Genomic DNA, 26,832 nt, shown 5'->3' with positions numbered 1-26,832 from the left:
ATGAGATTGCAGCAATTCAGACACATCTTCAGGCTCCACTTCTAATCTGGATTACCTTGCTAGTACCACTGCATCTGCAGTTACTTCTTCCACTGAAGTCTTGAACCACTCAAAGTCATCCATTAGGGTTGGAACCAATGTCTTCCAAACTCCTGTTCATGTTGATAGCTTGATCTCCTCTACAAATCACGATTTTTTTTTTTTTCTTTTTTTTTGAGACAGAGTTTTGCTCTTATTGCCCAGGCTGGAGTGCAATGGCACAGTATCAGCTCACTGCAACTCCCGCCTCCTGGGTTCAAGCGATTCTCCTGCCTCAGCCTCCCTAATAGATGGGATTATAGGCACCCGTCATCACACCTGACTAGTTTTTGTAATTTTCGTAGAGGTGGGGTTTCACCATATTGGCCAGTCTGGTCTTGAACGACTGACCTTAGGTGATCCACCCACCTCAGCCTCCCAAAGTGCTGGGATTACAGGTGTGAGCCATGGCACACGGCCCGAATCACAAATGTTTGTAATGATGTCTGGAATGGTGAATCATTTCCACAAGGTTTTCAATTTGCTTTGCCCAGATCCACCAGAGGAATCCCTCCATATGACAGCCATTGTCTTACAAAATGTATTTCTTTAATAACAAGACTTGAAAGTAAAAAGTACTCCTTCATTTGTGGGCTGCAGAATGTTGTGCCAGCAAGTATGAAAACAACATTAATTTCCTTGTATATCTCCCCAGAGCTCCTGAGTGACAGTTACCAGGTACATTGTCAATTAACAGTAATATTTTGAAAGAAATCTTTTCTCTTTTTTTTGAGATGGAGTTTCACTCTGTCACCCAGGCTGGAGTGCAGTGGTGCAATCTTGGCTCACTGCAAGCTCCACCTCCCGGGTTCGTGCCATTCTCCTGCCTCAGCCTCCCGAGTAGCTGGGACTACAGGGGCCCGCCACCATGCCCAGTGAATTTTTTGTAGTTTTTAATAGAGATGGGTTTTCACCATGTTAGCCAGGATAGTCTCGATCTCCTGACCTTGTGATGCACCCGCCTCAGTCTCCCAAAGTGCTAGGATTACAGGCGTGAGCCACCACGCCTGGCCCCGAAAGGAATCTTTTCTTCTGAGCAGTAGGGGTCCACGGTAGGCTTATTCAGTAAACCATGCTGTAAACAAATGTGCTATCATTCAGGCTTTTTTGTTCCATTTAGAGCACACAGGCAGGGTAGATTTAGCATAATTCTTAAGGGCCCTAGGATTTTTAAAATTGTAAGTGAGTATTAGCTTCAACTTCAAGTCACCAGTTGCATTAATCCCTAATAAGTGAGTCTGCCTGTTTTTTGAAGTTTTGAAGCCAAGCATTGATTTGTTACCTCTTGATATGAAAGTCCTGGGTGGCATCTTCTTCCAACAGAAGGCTGTTTTTTCTACAAAGTCTGCTGTTTAGTTTAGTTGTCTTTGTCAATTCTCTTAGCTAGATCTTCTGGATAACTTGTTGCAGTGTCTCCATCACCACTTGCTGCTTCAACTTGCACTTTTATGTTATGAAGAAGGCTTTTTTCCTTAAACCTCATGAACCAACTTCTGCTAGATGCCAACTTCTCTTCTGCAGTTTCCTCACCTCTCTTGACCTTCACAGAACTGAAGAGAGTTAGGACTTTGCTCTGGATGAAGCTTTGGCTTAAAGAGATATTATGTCTGGTTTAATCTTCCACCCAGACCACTAAAACCTTCTCCATGTCAGCAATAAAGCTGTTTTACTTTCTTACCATTCATGTGTTCACTGGAGTAGTACTTTTAATTTCCTTCAAGAACTTTTCCTTTGCCTTCACAACTTGGCTGACTCTTTGGTGCAAGGGGCTTTGCTTTTGGCCTGTCTTATCTTTTGACAGGCCTTTCTCACTAAGCTTAATAATTTCCAGCTTTTGATTTAAAGTGTGTGAGAGATGTGTGAGTCTTCCTTTCACTTGAACACTTAGGGGCCGCTGCAGGGTTACTAATTGGCCTAGTTTCAATATTGTTGTGTCTCAGGGAATAGGGAGGCCTGAGGAGAGGGAGAGAGACAAGAATAGCCAGTGGATGGAGCAGTGAGAACACACACAACATGTATTAAGTTTGCCAACTTATATGGGTGCAGATTGTGGCAATCCTAAACAATTACAATAGGAACATCAAAGATTACTGATCACAGATCACCATAACAGATATAATAATGAAGAAGTGTGAAATATTGCAAGAATTACAAAATGTGATAGACACACAAAATGAACACGTTGTTGGAAAAGTGACATCTATAGACTTGCTTGCCATAAGGTTGTCATAAACCTCCAATTTGTAAAAAATGCACTATCTGTGAAGTGCAGTAAAGCAAAGTGCAATAAAACAAGGCATGTTTGTATACATAAAAACCTGAAGGATATTAGGGAACTAACTAATTATTCTGAAGATTAGGAAATAATGGTGAAAATTACACATTTATCCTATCTTTCCGTATAAACTGCATATTTAATTAGATGAAGTTCTTTATTTTAAAATAATTCGTTAGTAAATGTAGAGTGAATATCAAATGAGAATATCACTATTTGCAACTCATAACAAAATGATGGATGTAGGCAATAATCATGAATGACTGCTAAAACTTAGCTGAAAAGTTGATGGAAAACTTTATGATATTTATAATAAATATATTTATCAGAAATTTAGTATTTAATAATATAATTATATTTATCATAATTATATATCAATGTCATATATTTCTCATAAATATGTGCCATATTTTATATTTTTATAATATTTATATTATTTATCATAAATGTTATCAGGATGACATCTGAACCCAATGATCAAGTATAACATTAAAAAAAGACAGACAACCAGAAATTGTAAGCCTCTTGAAGTAATTCAATACAAACTATAACACCTAAAAAGTCTTTTGTGAAAAAAAAAATCAAACTTTAATCTGAGTATTCTATTAACTACCAGTTTGCAAGAAATACAGGGGGAAAGGACACCACAGGAATATAATATGCAAAATTCAGAATGTGGAAAATTCTATAGAACAAATGATCATTACTCTTCAGCAAATAAACTGCCAGAAAAAAAGGGGAAGAGGAAGGAGTCCATCGATTTTTAAAAATCAAATGTGATGTGGAGACTTTGTTTAGATGAATCAACTGGAAAACAAAAAATTTCTGAGGCAAGTAAGTAAATTTGACATTGAATGTTTCTTTTATGTTATTACAGAATTATTGTTAAATTTGTAATACTAGGGATATTGAAGTTGTGTTGCTTTTCAAAGCCCTTGTATTTTAGATATAATTCATATTTCCAAAAAGTTTATTCTTAAATATTTGTCATCAAAACAATATGGGGTCTGGAATTTACTTCAAAACAATCCTAAGAACTGGGAGAACTATATATTAATAATTGTCGATTCTGGATCATGAATACACGAGAGTTCACTATACTAACCTAACATGTGTTTGAATGCAAAGACTGGGTACTCCGAGTGAAGTGACTAATCCTTTCGGACCACCAGTCTAGTCACTGAAATTATTAAAGATTGAAGACAGCTAGTCACATAAAGAAGCATAGGGCAGCCGGGTGGCTCACGCCTGTAATCCCAGCACTTTGGGAGGTCGAAGTGGATGGATCACTTTGAGGTCAGAAGTTTGAGGCCAGCGTGGCCAACGTGGCAAAACCCCGTCTCTAATAAAAATACAAAAATTAGCTGGGCCTGGTGGCGCAGGCCTGTAATCCCAGCTACTTGGGAGGCTGAGGCAGGAGAATCACTTGAACCGCCGGGAGGCGGAGGTTGCAGTGAGCCAAGATCGCACCACTACACTCCAGCCCAGGTGACAGAGGAAGACCCTGTCTCAAAAAAAAAAAAAGAAAAAAAAAAGAAAAAAGAAAAAGAAAAAGAAAAAAGAAAGAAAGAAAAGAAAAGCAGCTTCACTGTGAGAAGGAGCTTCCAAGGGTAAACTCTGGGTGGGAAACAATGATAAATTGTAAGAGACCCCTGTAGCTGTTGCTGATAACCAAGGAGAGTTTAGCAAAGGAAAAAGCCCGGTCTGGAAGTTAGAAGACCGCCAACACCTACTTTTGTAATCTCGGACTCATAACTTCTGTAGGTTTTGGAGCATAAAAGCACAGGAACTGAAATAATAAATAATGACAATAATTTTGTTGTGGGTGCCCGCTCTGCACTTCACAACATCCTAAGAGCTTTGTTTGTATTATCCTATGTAAACCTCACAATCCAAGAAGGTGTTGTGGGCGCTTGATACATACTTTTTAAAGGACTATGAATGAGTTACGCGTCAGTACATGATACCAGTTTTCACACGGGGTGATTGATTAAGGTGTTACAGAGGCCAAATATCTCTTTTAAGACTGACTTGGTATAGGCAATATTCCAAGATTATTTAACAGAAAAGAATGCTTTGAGCACTTAATTGCACCGGACTGTATTGGAGAGAGGGCTGGGAGCTGAGTGCCAGACGCTGAGAAATTTATAATTGCTTCCTCAGGCCTACGGTTTTCCGATCTCCTGCACCACGTTCTATCTATACATCACAGTCTCAGGAAAAGAATTTTCAGACCTTCACTCAGCGCCAATCCTTTAAACCTCAATCTCTCCCGCGCGGGCTCCCAAACACCTACCCCCGCAATCTCCGCCCCTTCTCCGGTTGCGCACAACCTGTGGGCTTCAAACTACAACTCCCATAAAGCCACGGGAAGACCTCGGATCGCCACAGGAAGTCGAGAAGGCTGCATCCGGCGCCAGGAAAAGCGAGTGGGATATCCCAATCCTTCGACTGCGATATCCCAATCCTTCGACTGCATTCTGGTCACCTCTACTGTGGTCACCTTTGGGTTAGTAGAAGCAGTGGCGAGTTAGTCGTCTCAGTGTCCCCTCTGGGGACAGTGACCAGTTCCCTGGGCTCTTTGGTTCCCGCGCTGCTCTGAGTGGCCCTGCTGGGTAGTGTGGCGCAGCCTCGTAGTGGGTTGGTGGGCGCAGGCGCAGGAACCACAGACGCATTTGCAGGGACTCTCGGGACAGGGCGGAGGCGCAGGTGGTCCTGAGGTTAGTGGAGTTTCCTGCCCTAGCTGAGATGGGGAAAAGGAAGCGCTACTTAGGGAGTGATTTCACCTCGAAAGAAGGAACCTAACAGTAGTGGCAAGAAAGTAAAATATCTCAAGGCGTGTTACCATTTTCCGAGACCGTGCACAGGTGGCGCTTAATTGGTCTTGAGTGCCCAGGGAGTGGATGAAATTCGTTAATTGATGGTCAGTGACTTCAGTGACAGAGCGATATTTGAGGTCCTGTCCTGTCCCACTCGGTCTACGAGAGCATGCGCAAGTCATGGGCCCCGGGTTACACGTCAGTAAAAGTGGATGTGGTTTGTTAAAAATTTATGTCCCTTTAAATCTAATATTCTTTTAAATTATTTCTCGGAATAGTCCTTGAGCTTGGAAAACAAGGGCAGCACTTTATTCTGCCTTCAAATCCTTACCTTCTATAACCTGCCAATGAGAATTGAAAAAGTAAATCAAACAGTAGAATTGGGTGTTAGAATTTATGTGCTTCTCTGGAATGAATAATGGTACTGTCTCTAGATGGCTTTTCTGCTGAGAAAGCAAGAGGGAAAAGTGTACACTTTCGACTTCCTATCTCCACAGAATAGCATATGCATAAGCATTGCCCTGGAGGTAGTGAATGACACTGTACTTTTGAAGGACAATTTTGCAGTCACCTAGCGCAGCCTGTGAGAATGTGAAGGAGTGACCGTGACCCTGGAACATGAGACACTGAAATATTATTCAAACTAAACCTAGCTGAAAAAACTATAATATGGATTTTTGGAAAATAAATTTAAGAGAAAGACAATTTGAAGGTAGATCAGTACAGGAGCTGTACGGCAGTGCTTCAAAATAAAGTCCTGAAAAGTTAAAGCTTTTGTTATGCATAATATTTTTAAAGTATTTAGAAATTTCAATATGAAAGGAATAAATTCTAGCGAAGTAAATTCTAGAGTAAGTCAATTATTCTCTCATGTAGATATTACTTCTGGTAATTTAATTTCTAAACAGAGTTCCATTATTAGGTTTTATCCAAGTGTTTCCATGACTCTGAGCTGTTTTAACCTATTTATAAGTAGCAGAAAGACTCAAATAGGAAAGGTGAACAGCTCTAAAATAAAATTAATCTTTACTCCTTGTTTTCCCTAAATTTTGTTCATACTATTCCTGCTATGCAATTCATCAGCCAGATTGCCCTTTCAGAACCCAGGAGACAGCAGCTGTCAAAAACTATGGGCTATAACATTTCTGTCTTTTCAGCTTAAAAATCTTACTGCTTAGAATAATAGAAATGTAGTTAGAATCCCAAATCTTTTCTTAATAGCATTTCATAGAAAGAAAAATTATACCTTAAAAAAATACTTTGAGAAATTCACAGACAGTTGAATCATTAACCATTTTCACCATCCCCCCCACCAAAAAAGAAAAAAAAAAAAGCTCAGTTTGTGCTCTACTATCTGCAGTCCATGATTAGGCAATGTTTAAGATGTGTGGGGCAGTTATTTCGGGGGGTTTTCCACCACTGAAAAGAGGGACAAAGCAGATAAAGTTAATGAGTTTTAAAAGCTGCTCTGATTCAAGGACAACAAAGTGATCAACAGAACTGTCCAAATAGAACCAAAAACATAGGGTCATCTGATTTGTGACAATATTTGTCTCAGTACAGTACAACAAAGATGGAAATTTCAAGAATAATGCCGAGTCATCTGGATTATGCCTTGGGTAAAAAACTGTCTTGACCCCTACCTCACTCCATGAACAAAAATAGATCCTAGATGGATTACAGAATTAATTGTGCAAGGTCAAACAATAAACTGTTTTCATGTGAAACTTAGAAAATCTCTGCCTTTACTTCCATCTATTTTAATGTTCTCCCTATCATGTCCCCACCTCATCATGAAGTCCCCTCTGGTGTACCCTAAATACCTCATCCTTATGTAATATGTTACCTGGTTCCCCCTCCCAAGGATATGGCCCCCTCGTCTGTGCTATCAAAGCTCTTTATACATTATTTTGTATAACTCCCATGAGCATATAAATTTCATTGTATTTGTAATTCTAAACTGATAACATTTTGAAATTGAAATGTATGCTGTTTACTGATTGCCTTTTGAAGAGTATATTGCCTTGGAAACCATTGCTGCTATTCTAACAATATCATTCATTGACAAAAAAGCAGTTGCAAATAAGCTTTTTCCCCCTATTTTCCTTCTTTTAAGGAAGAAATGTCTTCTGTAAAAAGAAGTCCAAAGCAAGAAATAGTTACCCAGTTTCACTGTTCAGCTGCTGAAGGAGATATTGCTAAGTTAACAGGAATACTCAGTCATTCTCCATCTCTTCTCAATGAAACTTCTGAAAATGGCTGGACTGCTTTAATGTATGCAGCAAGGAATGGGCACCCAGAGATTGTCCAATTTCTGCTTGAGAAAGGGTAAACATTTTAGGCTGTACCACCTGAAAGGGTTTGTGGTTTAATTTCTTTGTTACATATTTACTTTTAAATTTTGCTTGTTTCCATATTTATATTGTTGAACTACTAAATAACTCATTGGCTAATTTATGTAAACATGTAGCACAATTTTTCTAACTTAAAACTTTGTAACCTTTTCATTGAGAAATTATTACTTTATAGCAAAGCAAATTTATGAGAAGTCTAATAATAAATTTTTCTCCCAAATAGAAAATGCAAATCTCACTATGACTACCAAGGACTTCTTGTAGAATTTTGGTATCTCTTTATAGTACATAAAACTTAATGCTGTTTTATTTTGTGAGTAATTATCCAGAAAGTGTAAGTATCCACTGTCTCTTTTTGTCATTTATGATTATTGTTCTAACCTTCCCAATAGTAAACTATGTAACACAAGAAAAAAAATCTATGTAATCATTAAAAAGAAGGACTTGAATGTGCATCTGGAAATATTTTATTGAAACAAATACAGGAGAAAGTGTTTACTTCCTATTTTACTTTTTCTCCCCATTTTTTCTTCCATCTGTAGGTGTGACAGATCAATTGTCAATAAATCAAGGCAGACTGCACTGGATATTGCTGTATTTTGGGGTTATAAGCATATAGCTAATTTACTAGCTACTGCTAAAGGTGGGAAGAAGCCTTGGTTCCTAAGTAATGAAGTGGAAGAATGTGAAAATTATTTTAGCAAAACACTACTGGACCGGAAAAGTGAAAAGAGGAATAATTCTGACTGGCTACTAGCTAAAGAAAGCCATCCAGCCACAGTTTTTATTCTTTTCTCAGATTTAAATCCCTTGGTTACTCTAGGTGGCAATAAAGAAAGTTTCCAACAACCAGAAGTTAGGCTTTGTCAGCTGAACTACAAAGATATAAAGGATTATTTGGCCCAGCCTGAGAAGATCACCTTGATTTTTCTTGGAGTGGAACTTGAAATGAAAGACAAGCTACTTAATTATGCTGGTGAAGTCCCGAGAGAGGAGGAAGATGGATTGGTTGCCTGGTTTGCTCTAGGTATAGATCCTATTGCTGCTGAAGAATTCAAGCAAAGACATGAAAATTGTTACTTTCTTCATCCTCCTATGCCAGCCCTTCTGCAATTGAAAGAAAAAGAAGCTGGTAAGAAATGCATGCTGCTTTTTGTTGGTAAAATCTGGTTTTTAGAATTGAGTTGGAATTGTATGTATTTGCACTTTCCAGGGCCACTTTTTTTCCAATAAGCAGTGAAATTAGACTGTCATCATCAGAAACCTCCTAAAGTTCTCACCGTAGGGGACTACTCTCCTGGGCAGTTAGTAGTTCTAATCAGCCCAGACTGATTTCCTGAGAATTAACACTGGTGCATGATGATCTCATTTGATTCCTCAGTGAATAATTCTTGAGTTCCTGCTACACACAGAACATGATGGCAAAGACCTTGACTGTTTTGATTTGTTTTGTATTCTGTTGCTGGCGCTTTTTATGGCATGGTAAGAAATCAGAGTTTGATTCTAAAGTCCATTTAAATGTAACCTAACCTGTATTTAAAATTTTTTTTTTAAAACAAAACACTGCACTGCACACTGACTACATCATAGAGCATAAATTGCACACATGTAAGTAAGTGTGAAAGTTGGGAGTCTTGTTAAGAGGTAATTGAGTATTACAATTGCCCAAGTAAGAGATTGCAATGGCTTGAGTTAGAATGGAGGCAGTGGAGATGGAGACAAAGGGAGAATTTGAGATATTCTCGAGGTAGAATGGATAGGGCTTGATCTGTAGGTTGAGACCCTTATAAGTGAGAGATGGTGGTAATATGGCATGAATTAAGGTACTGATAGTAGAAATGGAGGAAAGAGGGTATATGGAAGATAAATTTTGGAGATAAAATCAATGGTCTTTGCTATTGAATTGGATATGGGATATATAATAATGAAGGAAAAGATTAAGAATGACTGCTAGGCTAGAGACTTTAATAATTTGGTATATAGTGATACCATTTCTCAATAATATGATGAGTAGAGCAAGGAAAGCAGGATAGACTTGGAGTAAATAAATCAAGAGTTTACTTTTGGGCATACTAAGTTTTAGAAATGGACATTAGAATCAGATGTCTGAACTGGAAATACCCATATGGCAGTCATCAACACAAAAATACTTAAATCCCAAAAAAACTACTGAGATTACTTGGAGAGTTGAGAGGAAGCAAGAAAAACTCTCAGAGTAAGCCCTGAATCCCCCTAAATTTAAAGGTAAGCTGCAAGCAGGAGAGCCATCAAAGGAGTTGGAAACAGTGCGGCCATGAGGTAGGAAGAGACCAAGAGGCCTCAGGGAAACCAAGACAGCAGAGTATTTCCAGGAGGGAGTGGTCAAATGTATTGAATGCTGTTATGAACTTGAGTAAGATGAAGGCAAAGTTTTGTGGGGGTTTTTTTTGTTTTGTTTTGTTTTGTTTTGTTTTGTTTAGAATCTTTGTCTTTGGTAATATAAAGCTATTGATGAACTTGACAAGAGAAATGTCAGTGGAGGGAAAGGAACGGAAGCCAGATTATGGTAGATTGATAAGTTAATGGGAAGTTAGGAAGAGGTCACTTGTCAGTGACCACATTCCCTTAGGTGATAGAGGTCCTGCCAGAGACTGCTTAAATATCTCTGTCTCAAAGTGTGATGTGGTATGTTTTATTCTCCACACCTGTGCAGAAATCATCAAGCTTTTTAAAGAAAATTTACTTTCTTTAGACATGTATATATCACTTTAAGATAAAAAAGATATGATAAATGAGCTACTTGCTTGCTTTTTTCCCTTGTAGGAAAACTGAGGCCTTTTAACTCACTTGCTCTATAACTTTATACAGACTTAACTTTTCTGTGACTCAGTTTACTCCTACAGAAAACAATAATAGTACCTATCTTCTTTAGGGTTGCTCTAAACATAGGATAATCTATAAATATTCCTTGCATGATGCTTGGAACATTGTAAGTACTCAATAAATGTTAGCTTTTCTTTTTGTGATGATTCTGAAATAATGTAAATACCCTAGCATGTTACATATTATAAGGTTAGGTAGCAGGCAAAAATGTAACGTCGTCTGTTCATTACAACTGTTTTATGTTTATTTTTCCCAGTTTAAACGATGTTAGAATTTTAATTATTATTTTGTTCATTTCAAAAATCTGTAGACCAAATAATGTATTTTAGGGAGGTGACTTTGTCAAGCATTTAAAATATAGCATTTCTAGTCTTATTGCCTCAACTGTAATATTTCTGGCCAGGTCGTATTAATTCTTTTTTGAACTACCAGAGTAAAACGTATAGCTAAAGGGTGTATATTTTAAGATTTATCCTATTAGGCATTTTTTGGTAAACAAAGTTAACCATGAACATAGTAAATGCAGTGTGTTTTATACTGTGTACATGCAGTCTCCAGTTGAAAACAGGTTCTGTTCCACACAGCGTCGACCATCAGTGGCATAGTCACCAAGAGAGCGGTGATAGCCTCCTACGGTTTCCTAGTAATATTTCCTTTAGAGTACAAATCTCAAGAACTGCTTTTGTGGTATATTTTTATTAAAATCACTATTGTAAAATCACTGTTTGTAAACTTACTCTACACTAGAATCATGAATACCCCAACTTTTAAAATCACCTACACTAAAAGCCTGATCTAATGTATGATGTAAGATAGATGTTAGTACTTCTATCTTATATGAGAGTTATATTTTATTCAAACTAAACTTGAATCTAATTTTTGTCATCCAGAAAATTAAATCTTTTACTTTAAAAGAAAAATACACGTTATAAAAATAGAAACACTAATATACCTGATCACATAGCTATTCTTATTGTAACTTGAGAATATTTTACTTATATATTGATTTTAATTTGTCACAGAATTAAAATTTTTATGCTTTTTTTTTTTTTGAAGGGGTTGTAGCTCAAGCAAGATCTGTTCTTGCCTGGCATAGTCGATATAAGTTTTGCCCAACCTGTGGAAATGGAACTAAAATTGAAGAAGGTGGATATAAGAGAGTATGTTTAAAAGAAGACTGTCCTAGTCTCAATGGCGTTCATAATACATCATACCCAAGAGTTGGTAAGCCCTTTATTTTATATCTCCGCCACCTGGATCTTGGGGAATAGGATATTCTGGAAAGAGAAAATTTGTGAGGAGCTAAAAAGTTTTCCTTTTTATGGAAAACATGTCTAACCATTAAGAATGTAAGTGTTAAAGTGTAACATACTTTCATGATTAAGTAAAAAACATGGTACATTCAATAGCCATTTCTTAACTTTGGGTTACTCACTATGAACCTGATATGTTATGATACATGATTTCAAAAGTCAACCAGTGTGGCTCCACTTAATGGAGAAAAAGCCCCAACAATTTCTTGCCTGTTTGAGGCATTACCATAGCAGTACAGCCTGGCCCTAGCTTTTCACTACTGTTAATGTCTGCCTGTATTCTCTCTTCTAATTGCTGCTTTGAGTCTGCTGTAAGTTTGGAAATCTGATAACCCAGACCTTTAAAACTGTGTGAAAAAATGATAGGTAGGCTCAGCAACACCTGAGGAGGCTTCTGGGGAGAAAAATAACATGGCCTAGTGACATCTGTTTTTGTTGCTCAAGAACCTTTTACATTTAATTCCTAGTTCTTAGTCATGATATAGTGAGAAGAATTTGCTGAATTAGTAACTTCTAGAGACATGAACTGTTATTTAAATTTTATTTAACGACTTAAATCTAATCATAGAACCATATTAGCTTTTAAAAACATTTTGTTAAGGGTTAGGATGGGAGAGGGAAATTATTTACAGTGGTAAAATTTGAATTTTCCTTATTTGCATGTATTACCTACTCAGAGTTTTTCTCATTAAAATAACAATACACCTAACATCCATAAGTACAGAATAAATGTTGCTGTTAAGATTGGGGGAAGAAGGACAAAAATGGTCTTCTGCTAGCTTATTGACACTATTCTGTACAATTTCGCTGAGATATTCTGTTGTCAGCTACATTAGGGCAGAAAGAAGCAATCTCTTACAACCAGACAAGGGTTCTATCCCTATAGGAGATACACCTTTATTTTATCCTATCAGACAGTGTTTGCACATGAATCTAAATTCGTTTTTCCTGCCATTCATATATATGATTTTTTTTTTAACAGATCCAGTAGTAATCATGCAAGTTATTCATCCAGATGGGACCAGATGTCTTTTAGGCAGGCAGAAAAGATTTCCCCCAGGCATGTTTACTTGCCTTGCTGGATTTATTGAGCCTGGTAAGCCTTTTCTTAATAATTTCTATTTAACTTATGATTTCAAAATACAAAGTTTAGATAACATTTAATAATCTCTGATAAATTATGTTATAAAACTGGGTTATTTTAAAGTTTTTTAAACATGATACAATTTCAATAATAGTTTAAACATGTAATTCTCATGTTTTATATGAGAATTACATAAATTGCTTTTCCTAGTAATTGGATCTGCTTTGTTAAAAATTCAGTATTTGCTCTTTGATATGTCGCTCTTGACCCAGGTGTCTAGGTTCCACCTCATTTCCTTCTGTACTAGACTCAACTGTCACCTTTTCGAAGAGGCCTTACTTAATTGCCCCAGATACATTAGTTAGCCCCCATACCCTGCATTCACAATCCCTATCATCCTGCCTGATTTTTCCCTAGGGCACTCATCATCACCTAATATACTATGTATGCACTTATTAATTTATTATCTGCTGTCTCAAGAATATAAGTTTCATTAGCACAGGGACTTTATTTTATCCACTACTATGTATGAAACCCTCATAGCACATGCCTATAGCACATGTAGTAGGTCAGTAAATGTTTGTGGAGTGAATATGTCTAAGTAATAAATGTTTTATCTCAATTTCAGTTTCCAATATTTGCATTACTAGATAATAGTAAACATACAGTATCAGCCTGTGTTCTGGAGAAGGATCATATCATATATATAAAACAGTATCAGGCTGTGTTTTACATATATATATATATAGTATGATCTTCATACAACCTTATAAAATACACTATTACAGTGATTTTGCAGATAGGGGCACTAAGGCATAGGGACGAAATAATTTGCTCAAGTTCAAACAGCGAATAAGTGATAGGGAAGGGATTTAAACCTGGGCATGTTGGCTTCTGAGTTCTTGCTGCAAATCCCTATACTGTCTTTAGTAGTTCTAGGTCATTGTCATTGTCTTAACTGCTGGGTAGTAATCCATTCATGAATATTCCATTATTTATCCCTTCTGCTGATTGGACATTTAAAGTTCTTATTACAAACAACACTGCAATTAATATTTTTATACTTGTGCACACTTGCAAGAGTTATCTAGATTGTATACATAGAGTAGCACCACCAGCTTATGTGATACGAGCATCTTACCCTTTTCTATATATTGCCAAGTTGTCTCTGAAGTGTTTCTGCCAATTTATACTTCCTCCAGCAGAACATGAAATGTTCCATTATTCCACATCTTCACCAAGTTAGGATTTTCAGACTTTTAAGTTTGTCATTCTAAGGGGTGAATGAAATTATATCGCGTTTTCGTTTTCATTTTCTTGCCGATGGAACATCTTTTTTCAAATGTGTATTAGGCATTCAGTTTTCATTTCTCTGAATTTTAGATGTTTGTCTTTTACCTAATTTTGTTTTCATTGTTTATCCTTTTTTATTCATTTTAAGAATTCTTAAATATGTAGCATATGCAAATCTTTTGTTATAGTTTTGCAAATATCTTATGCTAGTCTATAATTATATTTTTACTATATGTGTTCTTTTGATTATTGTAAGTTGTTAATTTTCGTGTAGGAAATTTATCAATCTATTTGAAATAGAAAGCTATATTTAAAATATATCTTGCTAAATACAGCAATATTTAGCAAAATGTTTCTAAACTTCCAGATTTAGTTAAAAATGATTTTACTTAGAAATGATATCGCCTATTCTAATTCTTAAATCCAACAAATTAGAAATATAAAGTACATTTATAGGCATCACTTTATTTTATCATGGCAGAGTCAGCAGTCATCTAGAGGAAAACAATTGCTTAGAAAAAGTATTAAATTTCATCTTATGTAGTTTTTAATCTTTTCATGACCTGAAAAGAGTTACCTGCAATAATTGTTTGACAACATAATAAAAAGAGTTTGAAAATTTTAGTGTGAAAGAGCTATTTGTAAAAATCATGTAATTTATATCTATTTAGTGGACAATATATAAATGAGATCAGATATAAAGTGTTTGCATAGTGTTTAACGAATATTAGGTGTTGGATATTTTTAGATGATATGATTATTTTTAAAATGTAACTGACAAATTTGGACCTTTAAAAAAATGAAAAGTTTATTGTTGGCATTTTCATATTCTATATGTGGTCATGTACTTTAAAAATTTATGTTTTCTTCAATTACAGTCTAGTTTTAGGCTTCTGCTTTCTGATTATTTGAATTGGGTTTCTGTCCAAAGTGATTTCCAGATGTTTGAACGATTCAGGACACAAAATGTCCAGGGCATGTTCATCAGCAACTTGTTCTTTTGCTCCATTTCATTAGGAGAGACAATAGAAGATGCTGTTAGAAGAGAAGTAGAAGAGGAAAGTGGAGTCAAAGTTGGCCATGTTCAGTATGTCTCTTGTCAACCATGGCCAATGCCTTCCTCCTTAATGATTGGTTGCTTAGCTGTGGCAGTGTCTACAGAAATTAAAGTTGACAAGAATGAAATAGAGGATGCCCGCTGGTTCACTAGAGAACAGGTAAAGTTCAATTTAATTTCCTTCTTCTATTGATTGTTCCCTGACTGTATTGGTTTGGGCACAGAACAAGGATGCATATTTTCAGCAAGTTGAATGATGGCTTTGGCCCTCTCATTATGCATGGATTCCATGGTAATTAGTAATTCCATACAAGAGGAGTATGTTTCACTAATGTGATCTATATTAACTTACTCTGTGAGATTTTTCTAGTAGAGATGATTCTGTACCATTTCGAATTTTAGATTCCATTCCTACACATTAATAGTACCTATCAGTGGGCTTAAACATTAATTCCTAGATGAGAAACAGGAATATTCTCAAACCTTTTATATTTTAGTTTATATCATTAAAACAAGTGGCTCTCAGAAAACATCAGTAAGTGCTTAAAATTTTCAGAAAGTTTTTATTCATCTTAAAATGTACTTAAGGCCAAGAATGACATAACTGTATAATAAACATACACTTAAAATAACTTTTTAAAATGCCATTCCTAAATAATATATTGAAAGATGGATTACTCATCTGACCTGAAATTCTTTCTGACTTTGCCTGCATAAAATTAATTTTATTCTATGCTTAATCCAAAAAGATGGAATTTAGATTATTGCTTATGAATTTTATAAAAAAGAATCTGTTTCAAAAGTTGGCTTCACTTAGAAATTAAGTGTGGAGCATACATTTTAATTTTTCATGATGTCATTTTTTCATAAGGGAATGTGTCTTTCTGGAACATTTTAAAAATTGAATCACTAACTCAGTGAAGGAGTTAAAAATGCTGTACTAAATTTTGCATGTTGAGGCTGGGCGTGGTGGCTTATACCTGTAATCTCAGCACTTTGGGAGGCCAAGGCAGGAAGCTTGATTGAACCCAGAAGTTTGAGACTAGCCTCGGCAACATAGGGAGACCCTGTCTGTACAGATAATTTTTAAAAAGTTAGCCAGGTGTGGTGGTGTGCATCTATGGCACCAGCTACTTGGGAGGCTGAGGCAGGAGGATCGCCTGAGCCCAGGAGGTCAAAGCTGCAGTGAGCCATGATTGTACCACTGCAACTCCAGTCTGAGTGGCAGAGTGCAAGACCTTGTTCCAAAAAAAAAAAAAAAAACTTTGCCTGTAAATATGGATGTTGTCACTTTCTACTGTTATTCCCCGTAAAACTCATCACATTTTAATTGAATTATGTAAGTATGGGAATAGTATTTAAATATGACAGCTTTGAAATCCTAATGCATTCTGTTATGGTGTGTTTTAGGTCCTGGATGTTCTGACCAAAGGGAAGCAGCAGGCATTCTTTGTGCCACCAAGCCGAGCTATTGCACATCAATTAATCAAACACTGGATTAGAATAAATCCCAATCTCTAAATCTAAGAACTAAGCTTTGGGTATTACTTAATAATTTCTAATAACACTCATTCCTTAAGTGATATTAGAGATTATTCAGTACTCTTGACAGTGTCACAACACAGAATATCATGTTGGGTTTGGAAATATTTTCAAAATGTTCTTCTGTCTTAATCACAAATTCATATTTTTACAAATTACAATATTGCCTCAGATTATGTTAAATCTGGGTCAGCCTTCTCTGAACTTTTTCTTTCTTCATTGTTCTTCACAGTTTTATCTCAGAAAACCATTTTTCTAATAAGAGACATCGTGTTGGAAAGAAGTATGTTCTAGAAATGTGTGTAAATTTCAGTGCCTCTTATAAGCATTAAATTGATGACGAAGAAAGTTCTTGATCTGAGAAATGAAACAAAAAATTTTAATGAATTTTTAGCTTGTATTAGCTTGTATTGATTTTTTAGTCCTTTTGTTATCTTTAAGTTGTCAGTATCTGGTTTTTGCTCATCTCCCCATTGTAGTTCCACTTGCTCTTTCCTGGGGGTTCCATTGTTCTAGCAGTGGAGGTGTTATAGTGTAGCCACTTGTCTAATTTGACCAGTGTTAAGAATTTTCTTATTTTAATAATTAACTCTAATAGAGATTTAATAATTAACTCTAATAGAGATTTCAGTACCACACCCTCCTGGAAGGAGAAAAGCATACTATTATATCTAGGACCTCTCTTTTAAACCTAAAATTAATTAACACATCTACTTATATGTCACTTATACATAAAGCTGTTATTAAGACAAATCAAGATTCTCTGGTTTTGCACTGAAATTAAACTTGAAAGGAATTCTCCTGAAAGGTCGGATATTAAATAAGTCCCAGGCAGATTTACATATTTAATTGAAAACATTGGCTTTATTTCATTTCGTGATGAGTGATGTATCTGCGTTAGCAAAAAATCGTATAATCGTTACCAATAATATTTATTATGCTCAAATATATCTTGGCTTTGACCTTATTTCAACATATTCTAAGAAGCCTTGATAAAATAAGTATATTTTAGAGCTGAATCAGTAAGATTCTCGAGAAAGCAAAACATAATAGTTCACAATTTTGCAACATAGAAAGTCACATTTTATAAGGCTATTTTGAAATTGATTTAATAGCTATTATAGTTTATGAATATCAAAATTTGTATAATTTGGATCTTTACTAATGAATGCTAGAGCTAGAAGAGACCTTAAGGATAATATATGAAATTAACTTTCCTTATTTTATAGATAAGGAAAAAGAAATTGTGAAAGGTGAATTTACTTAATTAGTGAAAGTTACATAACTAATTAATTACAGCAGTCTGTACTATATAATGCAGAGGACGATTCTCCCTGTAATAGGAACTAGAAGCTATTACTAAAAATATATATAGACAGATTTAAAAGAAGGAATGATAAGAATAAATTTAACTTACAAAATATTGTTAATTAAAATTTTAGATACTTAATGTTTATTTAACTTAAATAATAGATAACTTTGTCAGATAAAACTTCATTTTACTAATGAGCTGTGATTTTCTTAGGAATTGATGAAGGCTTATTGGTATCAAGAATTTAAACCAAATTAAAACTGACACAGGACGTTTAGATACATAATAAAATTCGAGCCACATAAGTATATGGAAAATAATGTACCTTGATTATTATGAAACAGAGCGTCTTGAAATTCAGTTTTACTCCAAATGTACTTTTAATACTTACCGATTCTAAGATTACATTGTAAAATTCCAGGTTGTCATAATGTTAAGATAGGAAAGTAGAATATAAAGTATCAACAATTGTGGTTATACGTTTTGTTTTAGATATTTAATCCTTACTTGGGGAAAAATCAACATCAAAGTAAATTATTGTTTTAATAACAACTTTAAATTGCCAACCTCTGAGAGGTGAAAAGCTATGTAAATAGAAGGAATGGCCAATTCAAAAGAATAGTAGACGTGGTAGTGCCATGAATGTATTCTACTGGAAATGAATGTCATAATAAATTTTTAAAATTGATTTTGTTTTGTGTGTGTGTAACATGTTTTGACAAGTCTCTTGAAAAATGAGTAAAGCCTGATTTCAGTTCTTAACCTGTTTCGAATTGATGACGTGTACAAAGAATGCAGAAGCCTTTTTAAAGTGTCTGTGTTTGGGAGACTTAAAACTTTCATTTGAATCTTAAAATATAGTTTGGGGTCAAATACAAACAGACTTACATATACATACATACATATATAAAGTCAATAGTTTTTGCTCTTCAGGTTTAAAGCAATGTATCTGGTATTATTTTTATTACTTGTCTAATATTGCTAATTGTTGGATTTTGACATTTTCACATGTTGATGGAACATGAAGAGTTAGAAGCCTACATCTTTCATTTAGTTGGAAAAAATGAGAAATTCTTTTAAAGACCCGGTTAGGGATTTGGTTGAAGACAGAAAATAATAGAATAACAAAGGGAGAGACCATGAGATGGAAGGAGGAAGAATAAGTTTGTTAATAAATGAAATAAACTAAATTAAATCCCACATAACAACAATAGATGGCTGGTCCTGGAACTGTGTTGCTAACATGGATACAATAAAATATTAAGTGAAGATGTTCCATAAAACAAATCCATTATTTAGAGTAAAATTTTCACAGTGTAAATTTTATTAGGGCTGAGACCCAGTTGTTAGGTTCTGGGAGAGAGAGGGAGGGAGGGAGGGAAAGATGGGTGGTAGGTATTGAGTGAAATGTGTGTATTTGTTGAGGTTAAAACGGGCTGTTTTCTCTATTAGAAAAAAAAAATGTGTAGGACAAAGTAAATCCAATGTGCAAAAGTAGGAGTTTCTGTCTTCAAATATTTAAGATCTAGGTCCTAAGGCAAAGCAAGAGTAGCTGTCAAGAGGTTGGAAAAGGCAGGGAAGTTTGATACTCTGTGCAGGAAGGGTGCTTGGTAACTGGGGGCAGATGCCTGAGAGCTTTAACCCCACAGGAGCAGATGAGAGACAGGCTGTATTTTGGGGCAAGGGTAATAATGTTGCCAAGTACCTGCACCTTCAAAATGAGTCACTGACTGGAGGAATTACTTGTGAACATAAACTAAATACTAAAAACCTACCATCCTTCCAGGACAATCAGAATAGCATTCAAAAGAATTTCTGAAAGAGGGAGTGAAGTTTATTATATATGATAGATTTTCAAGTAATTCCATTTTTTTGCCCAAAACTAGAAATGGTCAAAAGAAAGGGCATTTAAATAATAAGGATGGCATAGGGAAAACAGGTAATCAGCAGCCTGAATTCTTGTTTGAGAAAAAAAAAAATGAATTTTCAACTATGGGATGAATGTTTGGACATGTTAATTGGGCCAAGAGGCAAATTACTCATTCTATTTTTACTGAAGGATATCTATATATAGTTGTATTCATTGGTGGAAGTGACACTTTTAACTTTTCTTTATTTCTTCAAGACTTTTTTTTTTCTTGCTAAGGAGTCAAGGCCATAGCAGTAGACAATAGATATTCCTCCTTTTTGCAACTCCTGGTATAGTGATAACTCTCCAGAATAGTGGGTCTGCTGTAAAATTTTAAACAGATTTTAAGTTGGGGCGGGGGGAAACTTTCTCCTAATGGAAGCATTTTTCTTTCTCACTAGAAGCCTGATAAGAGACAGACAAACTCAGCATAAAGAATGAAAAAATGCCCTGGCTTTCCATTCCTGGGCTCATGGGAACGATACCAGACAAATTCTTTGCCTCACCTGTGGAGGATTAAGAACATTCTAACCACTTAACTTGTGAGGAGGTTTTATTTTTAGTAATGTGGAAGTTCCACCCAGCAGTAGAAATTGAAACTGGTACTCTTGTTTATTTTAAAACAGAGTAAGTGGACAAGTGATCTAGTCTGAAGTTTATTTTTGTTTACTTTTTATCCTGCCCATTTCACTCTAGCCTGAAATTGTCTATTGGAGCAGTGTGATGTTCCGAACATCTCAGTAGAGTACTTTATAAATATTTATTACTACTCTCAGGTAGCAGTGAGCTGAAGTCATCTCTGTCAGTGGGGGTAAAAATGATTTAAACTGCCATTTATCCAACAGCTTTACTGCTAAGAGTTATTTTGCTTTTTCGTTAGGTTTACTTGTGTTTATGGAACAAATTTGAATAGTACCAAGCAGTTTGGAGAATTTGGAACTCCAAAGAAAAGATGCTGAAAGATGTGTGCAAATTCAAACCTCAGGTGCTTGGGTGGTCCTGCCATCATCCCCCCTCTATATCATACTGAGGGCTTCCATGGGAGTGTATCCACAGGTGGGAAGCCACTGGGAACTCTGTGTGTTCTGGGGTAACAGGAGAAAATATGCCTGTATCTGTGTGGACCTCAAAGTTTTCATGGCTGTAGAAATGTTTAATTATTATTATTTCCAAAAAATACCATATTTTTCTACAAATTACTAGGCTTGCCATACCAATCTTTTTTTTTTAGTTCCCAGCCACTTCCTACATTCTCATGCAAAATAAACACATTTTTCATTCTATTATAATAGTAAATTTATCATATAAAAAGCTTTGTGTTATACAGTGAAAACAATATGTACATTCTCCTTGTTCAGTATATCTAACATCAGTACTAATGAATTGTAATTTTTTGCAAATTTAGATTTCTGGACATTATAAAAGTTATTTTTTACCTGTTGTTTACAATATATTTCTAACAATTACAGATCTCTATTTACAACAAGCTTTTAAGGAAGCATAACTGTTTAGTGTATTCTCAATACTAGTAATTTTTACACATGACTATATATTGAAGGTTGACAATTATTTTATCCTTAACCCCATAAAATGAATATTAGTATTATTATCCCCATTTTACAGTTGGCTAAAATGGGGTAACTTCTCAAAGTCATGTTGTTAATAAATAGGAGAGCCAAAGCTTAAGCCCAAATACTTTACTCCAAATCCTTTCCTTTCTTACCAGAGCTATCCTAAAGATGTTTCCTAATAACTCTGCATTGACAAAAGCACTTCCAGGCTCAGTTTCCTTCTTTAGTCTCCTAAATTTTGCATATTTTTCAGGTTGAATCTTCTACTCTACACATTTCTGCAGGACATTCTTTGGATCCCACATTTCTCTCTCCAACTGTCCAACACACCTGCTTGGATGTCCCAGAACCTCCCAAATACTGCATGTCTGAAATTAAATTATCTTTTTTCCCCAAGCATCTTCCTGCTTCTGTATTCCTATGTTATTATAATATTGCCTAACATGGAAGTTTGGGCACTGTTTTAATTTGTCTGCTTTATCCCTTACCCTACTCTACTTCTCAACCAAACAATCTCTTCAATCCTGTCTTTTTAATCGCTTAATACTTCTTGAATCTCGATATCTCCCTCTCTTTCCCTCTCCCTCTTCTCTTTCTCCCTCTGCTACCATCCTACTTCAGATCATTCATCTGGTTTCTGCATCAGCCCCTTAACACTGGTCTCCCTACTTTCTAGTTTCATTCCCAATCGATTCTTCACACTGCAGCCAAGGAGATCTTGCTAAGGAACAATCTCATCTAGTCTTTGCCTTACTTAAAACCCTTCAAAATAATGCCCCTCACTGTCCTTGGACAAAGGAAAAGTCTGATTTCCTAGCATGGCAAGTTACCTCTTCTCTTTCAACTTTCATCATTTTCCTTTCCTTCAACCTCTTATTATACCATGATTTATGTTCCTGCAGAGCCATAGACAAGCCTTCTAAATTTTCATTATGCATTAACATTCATTAAGGACCACCTGAGTAATTATGGCTAATTCCATATGTTACTAATCCAAGTAGAAATAATTTTTCATTTATTTAATATTCTAAACTGTACTTATAAACTATATTTTCATTTACATATCTCATGAGATTAAAAACTTCTATATCAGGAACTGTAATACTTATCCCAGTTTTACAAATGAGCGCACTGAATCTGAGAGAAGTCAAGTCAGTTTCCCAAGGTAAACATAGGATATGGAAACTGACTGAAATTTAAGTCTTCTAAATCAAAGCCTATTACCTCTACCATACTATATGCCATACTGCTTCTGCCCTGTCTACTACACAAAGGTAAATGAATTACCTAATATTTAGCCCAACCCATTGAATAGCTGAACTAGATCATTTAAGTTTTTGTTTCTGTTTGGCTTGCCTCTATTTCATCTGCACCATGTGAACATCATAGGTGTGTTTAATAAATACCACTATCAAAATTCTGAAGCCACAAAAGCACACACTGCATCAGTGTTTACTAAAAGTGTATTTGAATATAAACAGACTGTTAGGAATGGTTAAGACAGATAATAGAATCGTTAAAGGATGGGTGATCGTGCCTGATGCTGCATAAGATTAAATATGCTAATCAGAGTTTGGATTTAGAGAACCCAGATAAATCCAAAGTAGAGCAAGAAAAGGTACTCAAATCTTCAGCTTCTTGCTTGTTGAAAATACATACTGCATTTTATCCATGTCTCCTTCAGAACTGAGCAATTTATGAAGGCTTTACCCAGGTGAGCTTATTATACATGCTTTTTTCTTCCTTTTTGAATGCCATATTCTCTATTTTAATCCTTGCTGTTCTAAATTAGTTCCTTGGCAAAGGATAATAGCAAAGGGAATATTATTTGAATGTTATATATGAAGACAATTTAATAACATTTCTTTCCAGTCACAAAATATCCAACAGCTGTTTGTAACTTAACTTTGTTACCGAATTGAGAGGATGGATACATCCAAAGAAAATTCTAAATAATCAATATGTTTGGGCCTCTTTTATTTATGCTATGAAAGACATCATGTGCACATTCGAATAAGCACCATCCATATCCTAATTTGGTTATTTCAAGTAAATTGTGCATTTGGAAAGCAAGGAAAATGCAACTGACAAGCTAGGCTTCTAAACATAATTGAAATTCATTCTGAATGCAGGAAGGGTCAGTTTCATTTCAAAGCAGTAGACCTTGTTTTGAATTCCTATATTCTGCTTTGTTTCCATTGCAGCATTAAATTTACTAATCACCAAAATGATTTTTTCATCTGGTTAAGTTACTAGAATTTTTTCTTCATTAATTTTATACTTAATTTTGCTTAAATGTTTATATTCAATTGTTTTTATATTAATTAAAACATTTTGATCTGATTTCATGAAAGAAGACATTTAGGATGTTGAAATTTTTTCTATTACAATTGCAATTACTCTGTGATTTAGAACAATTTCATAGGCAAAATATTCTGGCCAATATCTTTTTGTAAATAATCCCAAATCAAACTGCAAAATAGCCTATTTACAATCTTGCTGTTACTTAATCTTTACATCTGGTTATTTCAAACAAATTGTCCATTTGGAAAGCAAGATTTTTTTACTCTTACTATGATTTTTATGGAAATTTATACTTGCTATAAAAGCCTCCTTTCACCATTAAGAATTCAGCCAGCTCTTTTTACCTTCCCCGTGCTCACTCAGAATTTAAATATTAGATAATTTTTAATCTCCTTTTCCTCTCAGATAATTTAAATTTTAGCTCGTTTATCTAATGTTGGATTAAAATGATGTTAAATAAGTATTCCTAAATGATATGTTTGAAAAATAAATTGAAAAATAAACCTTTATTATCTATATTGTTTTAAGATATTATTCCCTTAGTTGCTAGCAATTACCTTTTAATTATAGGTAAAGTCATCTAACTTCTTAAAGAAATCTGTACTAATCATGTGATGAAATTACAATTAGGATGCTTATAAGTTAGTCTTGGTATCTTCTCTCCAGGGGAAAAAAGTCATCCACTGACCAGGTTTTTAAAAAGATCTGTAAAATGACAGCAGGAATTTCACTGTGTTGTTTCAGATCTTCAACCCTTACCAGATGTGATGACCATTTCGTGGTCCCTGATTATTTTTACAAAAAGTAGAATAAAAATTCATAATGTTATCTGATTTGTGAAGATGTACACACACTGCCCAAAATCCACTGATAACTTATTCTGATCCCATGAGACTGTAGAGACCTCGGTGAATTTGAGATGGAATGGGATGTTAGCACTGATTATCCGCCCAATTTAAAACCAGTCATAAAGTGATTAAATTAACCTGGCAGATTAATTCTAAGCATAATTTTCTCATTCCCTCATCATTGGCCAGACTGCAATTTACATACTTTTTTATGACAGTGGGCAAAAATGCAGGACAGTCAATAGCTTCAGCTGTATACAAAGGAGGTAAGCAGGAAATAGTAAGCATAGAACATTTTAAAATAAATGCCTTTTTATTGCTTTCAAAAACATGTATTTGTTTGGATTAAGCTACAGAAATGTATTTACTTAAGTGAATAAGTAAGCATAGAAAATGTTTTAAAATGGGGATTCTAAGATTGGAGATTTCTCCTCTAAATCTTTTGATTAAAGCCTCTTCGAAGCCCTTTTATCTTGTTCGCGTTAATAGTCCTATCAAATTATTTTTTCTGAGGTAACACAGTAATTTCAAAGTAATTCAAGTTGCTTTGAATTATGAACAAATAATGAGATTTAGCATTGTCCAAAGTGCCCTAAATATTGCTAACAATAATTGGCTCTTAATAATAGATGATAACATTGCCACTAAAATGTTATAAAGGTCATATTTATTATTTTCTTCCAAATGACTTGAAGTAGAATTAACATACAGCCATTTCTTAGGCTAACATAAGCAAAGCACAATCTTGATAGGGATAAGATACATTTTGAGTGTTTATTTTAAATATTTACTTGAGATTTTTCTTAATCTTTAGAATTTAGAAGGGTGGTTATACATCAGTTTTCCTTGATTCTAGACTGGAAAGGAATGAAGATGTCACAGGGGTCCTGCTTTCAGGAATCGGAAACTCTCTGGTGTCAGCAGAATTGATGAGCTCTGCGTCTGGGGAACACCAACACAACTTCATTGAAAGAGTTACAGGGATTCCATGTTTTGGAGGAATTATACACAGAGGTTTCTGTTTGAAGGTATATTCAAATGCTACTTCAAACTGAGGTTTAAGTTTGAGTATTTCAAAATTAGGAGGATGTCATTTAAACCCAGCAAGAGTTGACGATTCAGCAATTATTAAGTCTTCAGAGAAACATAGCTCTTCTGTAACATGGTTATTGAAGTAGTGTGGCTCCACTTCAATAAGCAAAAAAAGAGACAGCATTCCTCTTTAGAAAACTCAAAGGCATTGTTCGTTTAATTAATAGGTAAGGAAAGTCTTGAGCAGAAAAAAAAGTAGTCCCTGAGATGTATTCAATTAGCCTTTTGTGCCTATTCTTTTGCTAACTTTTATAAAGCATTTAATCATATATTTAAGTAGATGTGTGTGCTTTATTTTTTCTTTCTTCATCTTAATGGAAATACACCTTCATAGTGTAAACTTTTTATTATTTGAAATACATGTGTTAAAATGAAGTTATCACTTCTTATTGTGGACTATAATTAGTCAAAGAGGAATAATGTAAAATGTCACACAGGACTGAGTCAATTTTGAAAATGGGCTTCTCAAGATAGATTTTGAAACTCCCTGTGCTGGTCAAGGTCAACGTAGGGGAAAACCATAATTACAGAAATCTCAGACCTAGCAATTCAAAAAATATATAGAGTAGCTAGGGTTCTAATTGTAATTGGATAGGGTGATTTCTCTTCATATAGTGATATTTAATTCATGCATCATTCTGCATGAGGGATTAGCTAAACTTCCAGTCTAATAGTCATTCTAAAGCCAGAGAGGAGATGAAGCAAAGCAAAATACAGTTCTTCAGGGATTTCTAGTCTAATAATGTCATTATGATAGCACGTAGAGTATGACTGCATCTTTAAAATCTTCTAAAGCAAGGGACACACACCACTGCTGGAATGCACAATGGTTTGGAGTGGTGCAAGATGAGATACTTCCTTTTTATTAGTTTTGTTTTAATATGTGTTAGATATAACCCAGGATTTACACCTATATTATTGCCTAACTTGAAGCTAAAGTAAAAGAAAAAATTTAAGAAGAAAACTGTTAAGCAAATAACAGCATAGCTATTTTATGGATGTTGTAGAACTCGTGAAGGTAGTATGCAAATGACTGAAGCTGGGAAACAATAGATAACGTATTAATTCATCCAACAAATATTTATTAAATGCTATGTTTCCTCCACACAAATGCAATAG

The 26,832-nt window shown here is 35.0% G+C and overlaps 1 protein-coding gene across 1 annotated transcript; it reads left to right on the top strand.

Annotated features, from left to right (window-relative positions):
* Positions 1–4,734: 4,734 nt before the first annotated feature.
* Positions 4,735–18,674, top strand: NUDT12 (nudix hydrolase 12). The gene is made up of 7 exons (XM_025389450.1): positions 4,735–4,862; positions 7,289–7,500; positions 8,069–8,658; positions 11,445–11,612; positions 12,684–12,797; positions 15,096–15,295; positions 16,546–18,674. The coding sequence occupies exons 2-7, from the start codon at positions 7,295–7,297 to the stop codon at positions 16,654–16,656; spliced, it is 1,389 nt and encodes a 462-aa protein (XP_025245235.1). The 5' UTR covers positions 4,735–4,862; positions 7,289–7,294; the 3' UTR covers positions 16,657–18,674.
* Positions 18,675–26,832: the final 8,158 nt, after the last annotated feature.

The sequence above is a fragment of the Theropithecus gelada genome, chromosome 6 (genome assembly GCF_003255815.1).
Source record: "Theropithecus gelada isolate Dixy chromosome 6, Tgel_1.0, whole genome shotgun sequence".
NCBI lineage: Eukaryota > Metazoa > Chordata > Mammalia > Primates > Cercopithecidae > Theropithecus > Theropithecus gelada.
Note: the sequence above shows the minus strand (reverse complement) of the source record. Positions and strands in the feature narration are given on the sequence as shown.